The following is a 13,245-nucleotide window of genomic DNA, read 5'->3' as shown; positions in this document are numbered from 1 at the left end:
CAAAAGGCATGCTGTAAACAAAGACATGGAAGGAAAAGATACCCATCACAGACACCTAAAAACCTGCTATACCTCAGCAGTCACTCACAAAAGCCAACCAGGTGGGGGACGGAGCATCAGCGTATGCTCGCGCGCAGTTTTATCCCACAGCACCTTACCTATAAAGATATTCCACTCGGCGTCCAAGTCTCCTTGGTTGGCCAAGCAGCCTCTCATGACGTTAAAGCAGTAGTTGTAACAGGGTTTCACCGATACCAGACCTCGGCAGTACGGGCAGTACATCATCTTCAGCAGCGCTCGCGTACCCTGAGGAGTGGGATTCACCTGCAGAAGGGAAAAAGGGGAAAGCAGAAGAAAATTAGCCCTTGGTCACACTAAAGCAAGAGACCCCGCAATTTACCCCAAGGTGGATGGGAACAGAGCTGTGCAGAGGAGATGCAATGGGGTCAGCCACCACTGTCCAGCCGGAGCTCCCCAGTGTCCGGAGAGCAGATGAAGGGGTCTGGCTCATCTCCTTGGGTGTACCTGCCACTCAAGGGGTCACAGCCAGTCCCCCACTCTGCAAAACATAATACACACTGCAATATACCCAGAGAAATCTGCCTGGTGTTCTGGGACCCCTCCCTGGGCTGCAAGGACAGGCACCCCTAGGGGACAAGAAGCATTCGAGATTAGGGAGGGGACTAAAAGGCCACCACGCCAAAAGGTGTAATGCAAGGCTGCATTATCCAAGCCCTGCTGCAACCACATGCTGAAGATGATGACGCTTGGGAAAAAGCGGGCAAGATGGGATGCCTGCCACTATCCCCGGACCAAACGCGCCGGGAGCACGCCCTCCTCCTCCGCGGTGCTCAGCTCCCTGTCCTGGACAATCGCCCAGCAGGGCTTTTGGGCAGAGAGACCCGCTCCTTTATCGTCCATGCAACTCCTGCAACACAGCATTTACATGACAGATAGCCAGTTTCATTCACACTCAGCAGCTATCACACTAAATAACGCTATTCCCCACACCCAAAGGGGGTAGCAGCTACAGCCCCGTAGCAGAGGACAAGCCGGGAGGACCCTCGAAGCCAGCACAGAACCACTGTCCGTGCAAGTGGAGCTATCTGCAGCAGGCACGTCACCCCCTGAGCCCTCGACAGGGCTGTTTTCCAAAGTGACTCATGGTCATTCACGTTTGATTCACTCTCTGGCTGAGCTTCAAAACATTCATTGAATCCGTTTCCACCCAGCTGGTCTGAGGAGCATTAGCTCCAGCACCACGTACTAGCGCCGACCACGTGGTGGGTCCAGCTAAAGTACTGAACAGAGAAGCTCCCTCAAGAGCGAGTTTAAGTGTTAATTAACCACACATGAAAACAGAAAATTAAGATGTGATCAGAGATATGTTGACAAAATAGAAGCGGTCTCTGGTGTTTTAAGCAATGCGCTTGAGAATTCCTGTAAGGCATTTATGGAGAGCGCTCTAAATAGGTTATGATCCAAGGCCGTGCTGAAGGAAGAGACACACACAGAGCCCCGAGGAAGAGAGAAGTCATTCAATACAAATGCCTGGAGATGTGGATGGCCTGCATCTCATCTTCTGGAGGTCTGGAAACTGATTTCAGGGCAGAGAGGATGACAGAACTGAACAGAGATGAATGTACACGAGGAATTCCTAGTACCACGTGTATGCTGAGGAGCTTACTATTGCAAAATCCATCTTAGCACAACAGCTATGGAGAAACTAAACATGACATTCCAGTGCAAAAACTAATAGAAAGCACATGAAACTAGGAGGCAACAGATTTTAACAAAAACAAAACAGAAAAAAAAAAAAAACTCCACTGCATAATCAGGCTGGCTTTGCTAATAGCACCAGCATATTTTTAAACCCTCTTTTTTTACAAAGACAGATCATAGAATCTTTTAGGTTGGAAAAGACCATGAAGATTATCAAGTCCAACCATTAACCCAGCACTGCCAAGCCCACCACTAAACCATGTCCCTGAGCACCTCGTCCACCCGTCTCTTAAACCCCTCCAGGGCTGGTGGCTCTACCACCTCCCTGGGCAGCCCCTTCCAATGCCTGACAGCCCCTTCTGTCAAGAAATTTTTCCTAATATCCAACCTAAACCTCCCCTGGTGCAACTTGAGGCCATTTCCTTTGGTCCTGTTGCTTGACAGATGGGAGAAGAGACCAACCCCCCCGCTCTACACCCTCCTTTCAGGGAGTCATAGGGAGCGATATGGTCTCCCCTGAGCCTCCTCTTCTCCCGGCTGAACACCCCCAGCTCCCTCAGCCGCTCCTCACAGGAATTGTGCTCCAGACCAGCTCTGTAGCTTTTCTTAAGAAAAAACAGATAAAAATCTAATGTCTTTCCATCAACTCCAGAAAAACCATGGTTTCTCTTCAATAGGTAAGAAAACCGGATAGAAAGACACGAGAGCAACTTTCTGCACCTGATGGAGCTCAGCGCTGGATTTTGGCTGGCCAGCAATGTTCATTCAGATATTGCTTTACCCCTCTTTTGTCATCTTTACCCCTCTTTTGTCTGTGAGGAGCCTGTTTGGCTGAGCAAAAGGAGATGCGATGTAGAAAGCTGTTTCTGGTGGTGGGGGAACTGTATTCAGACGCTCCAGAGCATATATACATATATATATTTGGAAGGCACAGCAGGAGCAGGAGCCCCGGCAGAAAGCTCCCTATTGGGGCAGCGTGGCTTTAAAGCAGAGCTAGTTCAAACACTGGGAAGAGCTCAAGCAACAGAAACCAGCTAAATCAGATGATTTATAGTAGGAAAACTGAAAACAGACAAATGTAAATGTATCATCTGCCATCCAGATGGTGCAGCTCTTGCATAACAAAATGATATGGCTGGGGGGGGGGGGGGGGGGGAAGAGGGAACTAAAAAACATCTCGCACCCAGAGACAGAGCTCCGAAGGGTGCCCCAGTTTAGTAGGTTAGTCATTTCTCTGATAAAGATCCCTTCCCATGTCACTCCGTGGTAGGTGCCAGGGCCTCCACGCCTAGTCCTGAGGCTTATCTGCAGATCCCAGCAATCCTAGCCCTGCTGGCCCTTCAAAGAAATGCTCTGCATCCTCCTTGGGAAGAAAATTAGGGAAAGGCTGGTAGCACCCACCAGGTGCTAGAGCAGTTCGAAGCGGGATGAGGAGCAGCAGACTTCCCCAAGCCTATCACGGAAAGCTGCAGCGTTATGAAAGGGATTGCGTGGCAGCGTGCTACAAAAAGTCACTGGCACGGCAGCGACCCAGGAGGCACCTTCCCATCTTAGGTTCCCGGCTTGCCCCACACGGCTGCAGTCCTGCAGCATCCCTCCTGCTTTGATATTCCATAGGGGTTGATCCTTACGAATCGCAGCAGATGCAGGGGAAACTGAAGCTGCATTCTCGCGTTCCACGGCAGGCAGCACGGGATGGTCACTTGGATTAGGTCCTTTGAACAAAGACGCAGGATTATTTTAAAAGCCAGTGAGGTTTTGCTTCCTTCCCTACGTAGGTTTGCAGCTCTGAGCCCTACAGACCTAAGCGAACAGACAAACCTCAGCCTGCAGTGATTGCTGAACCCAGCCCCAACCCACAAGGAAGCTGTTTGCAATACAGTTGCAGGTGAAGAGGAAGACAGAGGGGAAATTCACCAGTCCAGATCTGGCATTTTATGGTGTCAGAAAGCAACAAGAAGGCACAAGCAGTGATTGGCTCTAAGAGAGACTTTTGGTGAAGATTATGAGCAATTACACTTCGTTACAATGGTCATAAATGCTTAACTGCTGCGTATCGCTGCAACAGGAACCTTAACTCCTGGCAAGGGGCCCATACCCAGTCCAGACCAACTCTGGATCTGTCAGGGGGATGTGCCATATGTTGCACTGGCAGCTCTTCACAAGCTTTTCATGCTCGCTCTGCCACGCCAGGTGCAAGCTCTTAAAACACCATTGTATGTAACAGTATACCCAGATATGCTTTGTTCTGGGGTTGTGTTTACCTTGGAAAGCAACTCAAGTTCATTCAAACCCTACTCTAGAATGACCCTCAAAACCAAATAATCTCCTTTCTAATAAAGCAGAGTCCCAAAGAAAGCTTTATTTGCTGAAGAGGATTTACTCCAGTAGATTTGAGCCCAGGTAGTAGTACACTGTAGTGCACGTACCCTGTAAAAGCTTATAATAAAAGTAAATGCACTCCAACCCCTTCCTTTTATCTCCTGAAATTTATTTCCTTTCCATAGCGTTCCACACCACTGCAGCAATCCATCACCCTGTGGTTTCATCATGTAAATTACAATTTGTCCACGTCTATAAGCTTTGTCAAATGTGAAGATTAAAAGCTGCTAACAGATGTGTTTTGGCACCAATCTTCACATTTGTATCAAGCTTGCTCCTTGAAAACACAGATTTGCACACAACCCACAAAAATTAAGTGAAAAGCAAACAGTTCTGGGCCTAATTCAAACATTTCATGTCATATTTGTTGAGGTGCCCCCCCAACGTGTATTTACTGGTGAAGATACAAGCATGTTCTTGTAAAAAAAGTGACACGCTATTGGTAAGATCAAATACGGGTTTTGTTGATACCTTGTCATACCCATCTCATTTCAGAGTCTCACACAAGAGAAAGTGTTTGCCCTATGTCCTGAGCTTTTTCCAACTCATTGCCAACTGCGTCTGGATGCAAACATCTGGTAGAAACTTCACCCAAGTGAAATGCCTTCTAAACAACCTACCACAAAGCCACCAAAATTCAAGACAAACCAATCTGCGCAAGCAGATGAAGTTCACAGTAACAGTCAGTTCCTTTTCCCCCTCCTTCCCAAGACAAGGAATAGCTGCGAAGGATGACAGAGCTCCAACCACGGACGGTCCTGTGGGGAGCTCTCACCAGCTGCCAGACAGCCAGAACTACATTTTATTCTCTCACTCTACCCCTGAGTTAACATTAAGAATGTTAATAACAACATTTAAAATCCTGTCAGCTTTAATAACTATTTATAATAACACTGATAACTCAGGCTTTTCTTATTTTCCAAGCTTGCACAACAATAGCGTTGCCATGCCAGCAGCACAGCCACCAGAAAACATAAAAATGCAACAACTGGAAAATAAACGCAGTGAAATTGCTTTTGATTTATATTTGGTTTTCTTTGCAAAAAAGTGAATTAGAGCAATACTGGATAAAGAAGACCGAAGGAATAGCTTCTCAGTGACACGGAAAGATGATTTCATGACTTCAAAAGCTAACTCCAAAGCTGACTGAAGGGCTGTGTGATGCTCCAGGTGAGAAGCCAATATAGACAAGTGAAGTGTTGCTGATTTTTGGGACCAACACAACCTTACTGCCATCATTTTTTCCTTCCCTCATGTTGTGCAAGAGCATCATCTTGGCACAAGCCGGTCCAGACGTTCAGCACACTGTGAAGCAGAAGATCGCTTGGACGGCTCTGGGTTTGCTTCTCCACCCCAAATATTCCAATGAAAGTGCTGTGGAATTAACTACGTATTTAACCAAATTTGCTGGCCCAGTGCTAGCACATGAATAATTTAGAAAGCAGCTGGTTCAACCACAGATTTGGGCCTCTGAGGTTTTGCACAAGGGAACACATTCAGGAGCGAAACTTGGGAATTGCACAGCTCTGTGCCTCGTCAGTGTTTGCTACCCGTGATGTCTGCTGCAGCTTTATCTTGTGCACGCAAAAGTTCAAGACTACGTTTACACTCCATTGCTTCGTTATACCTTGCTTTCCACCCCCAGATGTGACACTACCAGAGAGGGCCAGCAGAGCTCCCAAGAATCACACCACCAGTCACTCGACCTGCTCAGCCTCACTATGAATGTGTCAAAAGGGGAGTGCTATGTGTTTGTCCTCCCCACCGGCACACCCAGCCCATGCAGGGCACCAAGGGGACACCTCTTCCACCGAACGCTTACGGAGCGATGCCAGGGTCAGCATCTCCTGCTCCCAGTGTCCTCCAGACCAACACGCCGTTCAAACAAAGCTTGTTCTCCAAGATACCTGCCTCTCCCCAACCCAGACACACAGCAGGTAATTAGGAGCATTCTGTTTGCTTTAATGAGCAAAACAGCAAGAATGTTTCTCCTGGCACCTACACCTAAAAACTTCCTTAGTTATCCCTCATACTGTTTTCAAAATTAGCAGTAGAACCAGAGGGTGGGGGGAGGCAAAGATACAATATAAACCCCGGTGGACTGAAACGTTCCTGCATGATGCCATCAGCTCCAAACCCACGCGCTCTCAGCACGTTAAATCCGCAATGACTGCCGCTCCAGCGTGCTTTGAAGGCTCTGCCTAGCGCAGACCCTCGGATGGCTGGAGTGAGGCAGACGCAGCCACATTCTTGGCAGGTCTTCTCAGGGTCATCTTTGATGTGGAGAAGTGCTTGGTATTGTTTTCTGCATTGACGTTTACCCTTGGCACGTGGAAGGCAACGTCCTTGTGTACGGCAGCCCTGCGGTCTGACCCCTCGGCTTGCAACCTGCTGCCTGGAGAGCACCGCTTCTTCAGAGACCCCTCTGCAGCGCTAAAAGGGCTCCTTGGCTCTTCTGGCTGGTTCTCTATTGCCTATGAAGCAGCAGCACCTGTTCCTGTGTCTCCTCAGTGCATGCAGGGAACACATCTCATTTCTGTCACTTCCCTGGGAGGGTTTGCTCTGACTCAACGGATGCCCAGCTTCACTACACACAGGAACAGGAACCTCTTCCTGAAGAAGGAATTGCCTCATTCCCCTTAAACCAAAACAAGGACAAAGAACACACAAAGGGAAAGTGGACCTTTGCTCTTTCAATAAATTTCTAGATCCTCAAATAGTAATTATGAGAGGCACAACATTCACTGACATGGGAGCTCAGTGCCCTAATATTTTTGATGATACAGGTCTTAATTCTTATTCAGTCAGTGTCTTATTATATTCATCACTACTTCTCCTAAACCAATGTCCAGTCCCCATTCTGCATCCATGCTGAAAAGGGCAGGAGCCACAGCAGGGAGGGAAGTGAGCCCAGGCAGGCCACAGGTAGGTTGGTTTATGCATGTTCAGTGCCTCACCTTGTGCTCCATGGAAGCCTCAGATGCTTCACTAGAGATGAGGCAGCTCAGAGCAGAAAGGGTTAAAAACCCACCAGGCTCTCACTCCAGCTCTGGAGCGGCTGTGGGAAGACAATCGCCTACCCCCTCCACTATTCTCTTCCATAAACGGTGTGAAGAAAATTCGCTCCTTGGTTGCTATCATCACACTTCATTAGGGAAGAAAGGCTGATACCAAGGAAGCTGAGCCTCCTCCACCCACCACAAACATCTCCAGTGGCTTCCTCTCGGCTGTTAATGCCTCTTGAGGACAGCAGATGAGGAGGTAGGTGTATTCCTCGTAGGAAGCTGTGCATTATTTCATACAGCTCATCTCTGTCCTTCCAAATTAAACACCACTTCTTGCATATAACTCTGAAGCTGCTGCTTTTCCCAGGATTCCCAAGGATTGGCTGGAAGCCCTGTTGGAGAGTTGATTTGGGAGCTGTTAGAGCTCCCAGCAGTTCCTCAAACAATCAGACACAAGGGAACAACAGTTCATCAGCATAAACCTCCTGCGGAGTTGCAGAAAGTGCTAACCATCACTGCGAGTGCAGCGAGGTCTCCTCCGCACATCCCAACCTCTGCAAAGAGACAGTGACGCAAACGCAGTATTCCCACGTCACGCAGCTGCACGCTTGGTCCTTCACAGCCCTCCACTGCTGACCTCCAGCCAGACCTCCCCTCCCAACCCTTGGGTCAAGCAGGTTCCTCCTGACCCTACAAAATGCTGCCCTTCACCCTCCTCTCACCCTACAATGGGGACCGCCATCCATACCTGTCACTGACCTGTGCTCAACAAGCCCCTTGGGCACTTTGCCCTCAAAGGTGTCACGACCCTTGACTGGGCTGCGGGTTTATTCGCATATAACCAATTAAGGGAACATCTCTGCAGCTTGAGAACTGCCCCGTTGTGGGTTCTCACCCTTGTTCGGTCACTCGGGGCTCTGGGTTGTATGTGCTCCTTTTTTTCCACCCCTGGCTGGGGCAGGAAATGTCACTGCTGGCAGCAATTTAGCCCGGCTGATGTTAGTGCTGGTTGAGGGCTAGGCAGCAAGCGAGCAATTAGGGGATGGGCAGATTTCCGTCTCCCGAAGGCGAGGGCAGGAAGGTCAGAGAGAAAGCACGGGGCGTCAGCAGGCGACAGAGGGAAGCGCTGGCGGCCCCCCAGCCCCTCAGAGTCCATCTCAGATGGGGGACACATCTCTGGCAGGCAGAAACGGCAACCTGGGTTTTCTTCTCAGATCTGCTGTTCGGGACAGATCTGGAGAATTTTGTACTCTTTGGGTCCAAAGGAGGGAATTCAAGGGGGAAGGACTTGAGCATCAAAACTGTGGTTTTCTCTACATTCTGTGCTTTCTCTCCATTGTGTGTTTGGGCAGCAGCACACGGCTTCTGCTCCATCCAATGCCGAATTAAAGTTCTTTCCTAGCATTCTGGCTCAGAAATCAAGTATACCTGCAGCTTTTCAATATTCCCTCTTCTTTTCCCCCTTTACTCCCAAATTCATGCAAGAACAATACCTTTCCAAATGCATCTCTCTAGTGAAGATGTAAAAACATACAGGATCATTAAAAAGCCATCAAGGTTGTTCTACTGTAAAGTGTTCTTTGCTCTCCTGATAGCACCCTTTGAAAGTAAAAAGCAGTTGGGTCTTGCAGTAGTTCGCATTTCCTCTCCCAAGGATTTTCAATTAAACATTTTTAACTTGCTTGTTACAAAACACGTTAAAAGTAAAACTAATTTGCATTGTTTTGGCCATTTTTTTTCATAAAGAATAATAAAAGATTTATCCCTCAAGTTAATCCCTGGTATAAGCACTCATCCCACTGCAACTCCTGAGTGAAAACAAGGAAGCAAAGTCAATAGAGTCATTATATAGAGCTCAGCAAAGCCGGGCTAATCTATATGTAATGTGGGAAGCCCCAAAACACAACCGCAAAGCAGCAGGCATAAAAACAGCAGCTTTTCAACTCGCATATAGAATTTCGCACCGTGTCTTGTAGAACCATGATGTTAGATTTCCACTGAATGAGATTAAAACACTATAGGAAATATTATTATTCCTTCCACTGCTACAACAATCAAAAAGTCAATCTGTTGCAGGATTTCCAGTGCAACTTGTGAAACAAGCAGAAAGTGCAGTAACTGTGATCACCCACGGCACGTGAGCTATTTTCACAGCTGAGTGGGTCTCTGGGTAACCTTCCACACTTGAACAATTAATTCTAGAGTTGAAGGCAACTCTACACTCGAGGATCTTCAAAAGGGAAAGAGAAATCACGATGCCACCTCGGGTTCACGACTGATTCGTAACAGATGCGGGACCGGAGCCCTCGTAGGTCCTGTGTCAAGCCTGGAGACGCTTTGATGAATTCTGAGCAGATGGAGCATGAACACGATCCCTCACCCATGCACGTTTACTGCCTATCAAGTGATTGCACATTCCCGAAAACCGTACTGGGGCTTAGCGGACGGACCTCCCACCCGAATACTTCAGCTGCACTCTCCAGCGGTGAAAACTCTTTTTCCCTTTCTTTCTGACAGCGGTATCTATCACAACGCTATGCAGCCAGAAACAAGAACCCACAAATGTGAAGCCCCAACCAAGAGGACAGCATGCTTGGTCACTGATCCGGCATCGAGACACAAGTTTTTGCCTCATCCAGCACCGACCCTCCCTGCCACATCTTCCCACCACAGGGCAGCGTCCCTGAGGCTGGAGGATTTTGTGGTCTTGACAAGGGTGACTCCACGTCACCCACAGCGCCCATCCTCAAGCAGCGGCACTGACTCTTGTGTGAGACATGTCTTCGCTATTAAATGGGGACTCAAGGTGTCCAAGGACCCAAACCTGCCACGGATAAGTTAAAACTTGTTCCTGGAGCCTGGACATATTAGTACGGCATCTCTTTCCTTGCTAATATTCTCTGCCCTATCGCAGACATGCAGGCTTATCGCAGGCTGTTTTTCTCATTTCTCTTCAAGGAAAATTAACGTGGAAGCAGACTTTTTTTTTCTTTCCAGAGAGACAGTATTTTAATATTATTCCTCTAAGTCAAAGCGATTTGAATTATTATCTCACTTAACGATGCTGCTTGTGCTGCCTCCAAAATTGCATTCTGCTTCTAAGAGTACCTGAACAGCTATTCTTTTCTGGTTTACTACTTCAGACTACTGCCTGCCCCTTTCAGCCTGGTGTTTTATTACTCTGTAACCAGGTAGAGAAAGTAAACCTCGCTGCCTGATTAAACGGTGACACTAAATCTTCTATACCCCACAGGAAATGAGCTGAGTTTGTCAAAAGGAAATCACTAATATTTATTATCTTACACAATCACTTTAAGGGGATCACTGAATGTATCTGTTCCATATACCACACAGCTCAGACTAAAATTAAAGACAAATCTTACGTCCAAAAAAAAGTCACTCCACTTAACTCCAAAGTGATTTATAAGAGGAAGGCAACATTTAAAGTAACCAACACATCACATCTGTTTTGATCCCAAAAAAACTGACTATACCATAGAAGTCTGAGGTCTAACTCATGCTGTGTGTGTGGCACCAAGTAGAGCTGGCTCCTGCCCTGTGCACATGGCTCTAGCTTACTGTTACCATAAAAGTTCTGTTTGCTCATGCTAACAGCCTCTCCCCATGCCTGGGAGCAAGGAGCAAATCATCAGCTGCTCCAAAACAGATGCCCACAGCATCCATGACTCGCTGTAATTTGAAGGCAATATTAAGAAGGAGATACAGCCATTACACAAGCAAACATGGTTATTTACACTGCAGAAGGTATTTAATTTCCTGCTCGCTGCTGTTCCCTTGACAGGAGGAGAGCATCAACCTGGGGAACAGCCCTGCTGCTGGGCTGCACACTGTGTCCCCAGAAGGTGACTACCACGTGAAGGCACAGCCTACACAGATGGAGTTGTGTCCCACCTGCACTCAACTACCACCAATGCCTTTAGGTACCTAGTCAGGACAACAGGGAAAGATGCTACCCATCACAGGTCCAAGGGACATGGGAATAATCATGAGACTGAGCTCACCGCAGACACTTTGCTCACGACGTCCCTTGCGACGGCAAGGCCCTGTGCAAAGGTGCGAGCGGCCACGAACGCTCGCGTCACTTGTAGCTTGAGCTTCCGTGGCACATCCCCGAAGGGCTTCAGCTGCTCGGTGTACTTGCTGACACACTCAAGGTACTCGTCCGTGAAGTGGTACTGGGGGTTGACCAGCCGGAACATGCGCTCCAGCAAGCGTGCCCAGAACTCGTTGAGCATCTCCTCCAGGTTGACGTTGCCACCCACGTAGTACCGCTTCAGCTCCACGAAGAGGTCCTTGAAGAGCTCCGAGTTCTGCATGTACAAACGGCCATACGTCCGCACAAACATGTCATTCAGCGACTTCTCAGCATTTTCGAGAAGTTCTTTGAAGAACTCTAGAAAAGAGGAAGAGAAGATATGGTACACACAGGTATTGGGTTGTGCGTTCGCACGCTTCTACAACCACTGCCACTGCTTAACTGGAAAATTCAGCACAATGGGATCATCAGCAAAACAAAATGGAAGGTTAAAGGGCTCCCTAAAAATCTTAAACACAATTTCTGTATCTCAAAATCTTTCATTACTCTTCATAAATCAAGCTCCCCAACCTTTCTCCAGACCCGAAGAATTGCATGAGTGAAGCTTCTTCTGATGTAAATCTGACTACCGTGACAAAAAGTCAGCAAAATGAAAACAAAACCCAAAAACCCCAGTTCATGTTACCAGTCAGCTATTTTAAAAGACGTAATTTCAGAGCACAAGACTATCAGAAAGCAAAAATGAAAAAAAGGTGGGCTTTTTTGTTAAACAGACATTTTGCTGAAATGGGTCTTCCTTTTCAGTTCTTGTCAATTCATTTTTTTAAATGATCATAAACCAGCCTCAAAAATGAAAAAAATTTAAAAAGTTTTCAAAACAACCCCAAAAATCTACTTGCAGGTTCTTTCTCCTGTCTTGCAAGTTTGTCAGCTCTCAGGGTAGGACCTGTCTCTAATTACATAATTGGTCCTGATTGCAGACGGGGCTTCAGATGTTTGTGGCAGTACAAAAATAAAACACACAATTAAACCAGAATTTGCTCAAAATCCATGGGCTAAACAATTGGCACAAGAACGGTAAGATTTTTCAGGTAACAAAGGACAAATGGGACCCTTGGGTTTCGTCATTCTCTAAAAAAGCAAGGCCCCACTTTAGTTCACCCTCCGAGAGCACCAGACAGCCCGGTGCCAGAGAGCAGCCGCTGCCAAAGGGCTGTCACTGCGTCCTGGCAGCGCCAGGTATGTTGTTATCGACGCTGGTAACGAGCTGACCTGATGATATCTGGCACTTCATATGCATCTGCCGGGTCAGTTTGAAGAACATCCCTGTCAAGACAGTGTCCCTAAAGCCTTGGCATGTGGGTCTGAGCAAAGACTATCCTACCACAAAGCCTTTGCCTTGGAGATTTGGTGCAGGTGAGTTAAAATTAAAAAATAGGGAAGGGGTCACTTCAGCCAAATGCATTTGGGCCATTCTGGGACATAAGTCCATGGCTACTTAGCCTTGGGAAGGAGGTAAGGAGAGCAAGGGTAAGTGCCACCAGGACAAACCATCACGTGACACCCGTGCTCCAACCTCGCAGGGGACACCGGCACCCCGGGGCACAGGCACAGCCCCTCTACTGCCACGCACAGCACAGGCGAGGAACAGTATTATTTTTCTGCATGCCACCAGCACTTGAGGATTCTGACCTCTGCTTTTCTGTGACTCATATTTAACAAATATTTTTAAATAAAATATGCCTCTGTGGTTTTTTTAATCCTCAAAGGAGTAATGTTTAGAGCCAGAAGTTGTCGGGGGGTGGGGGGATTGGAATATTTTGGCCCAGTGTGAATTTAAACCTTGTTAAAACGTATTACAAGTATGCTGAAGTTCAGAATTTCGTCTTCAAAGTGCTCCAGTACAAACAAAGCCTAACACAGAAAACATTTTCTGGAAAAACTGAAACATTCTTCGAGTTCCTGACTAACAAAGTCATGGGGCTCAGGGCCTGACATGGCTGTATATAATGCAGCCTCTTAGGAGCACAAGAGAAATGATCCAGGGAAGAAGAGATTGATTTCAAACACCCGACACCT

General features: G+C 47.5%; 1 protein-coding gene across 1 annotated transcript in view; it reads right to left on the bottom strand.

Moving 5' to 3' along the window:
- The window catches only part of GPC4 (glypican 4), a 36,977-nt gene that overhangs the window by 10,657 nt on the left and 13,075 nt on the right, over positions 1–13,245 (bottom strand). The window contains exons 2-3 of the mRNA XM_010148086.1: positions 11,132–11,523; positions 159–324 (exon numbers count right to left, since the gene is read on the bottom strand). Of these exons, the coding sequence (XP_010146388.1) occupies positions 159–324; positions 11,132–11,523 (558 nt within the window). The remainder of the gene's footprint in view (positions 1–158; positions 325–11,131; positions 11,524–13,245) is intronic.

The sequence above is a fragment of the Eurypyga helias genome, unplaced genomic scaffold (assembly GCF_000690775.1).
Source record: "Eurypyga helias isolate BGI_N326 unplaced genomic scaffold, ASM69077v1 scaffold12653, whole genome shotgun sequence".
NCBI classification, from domain to species: Eukaryota; Metazoa; Chordata; class Aves; order Eurypygiformes; family Eurypygidae; genus Eurypyga; species Eurypyga helias.
The sequence above is the reverse complement of the archived record's forward strand: the minus strand, read 5'-3'. Positions and strand labels throughout refer to the sequence as shown.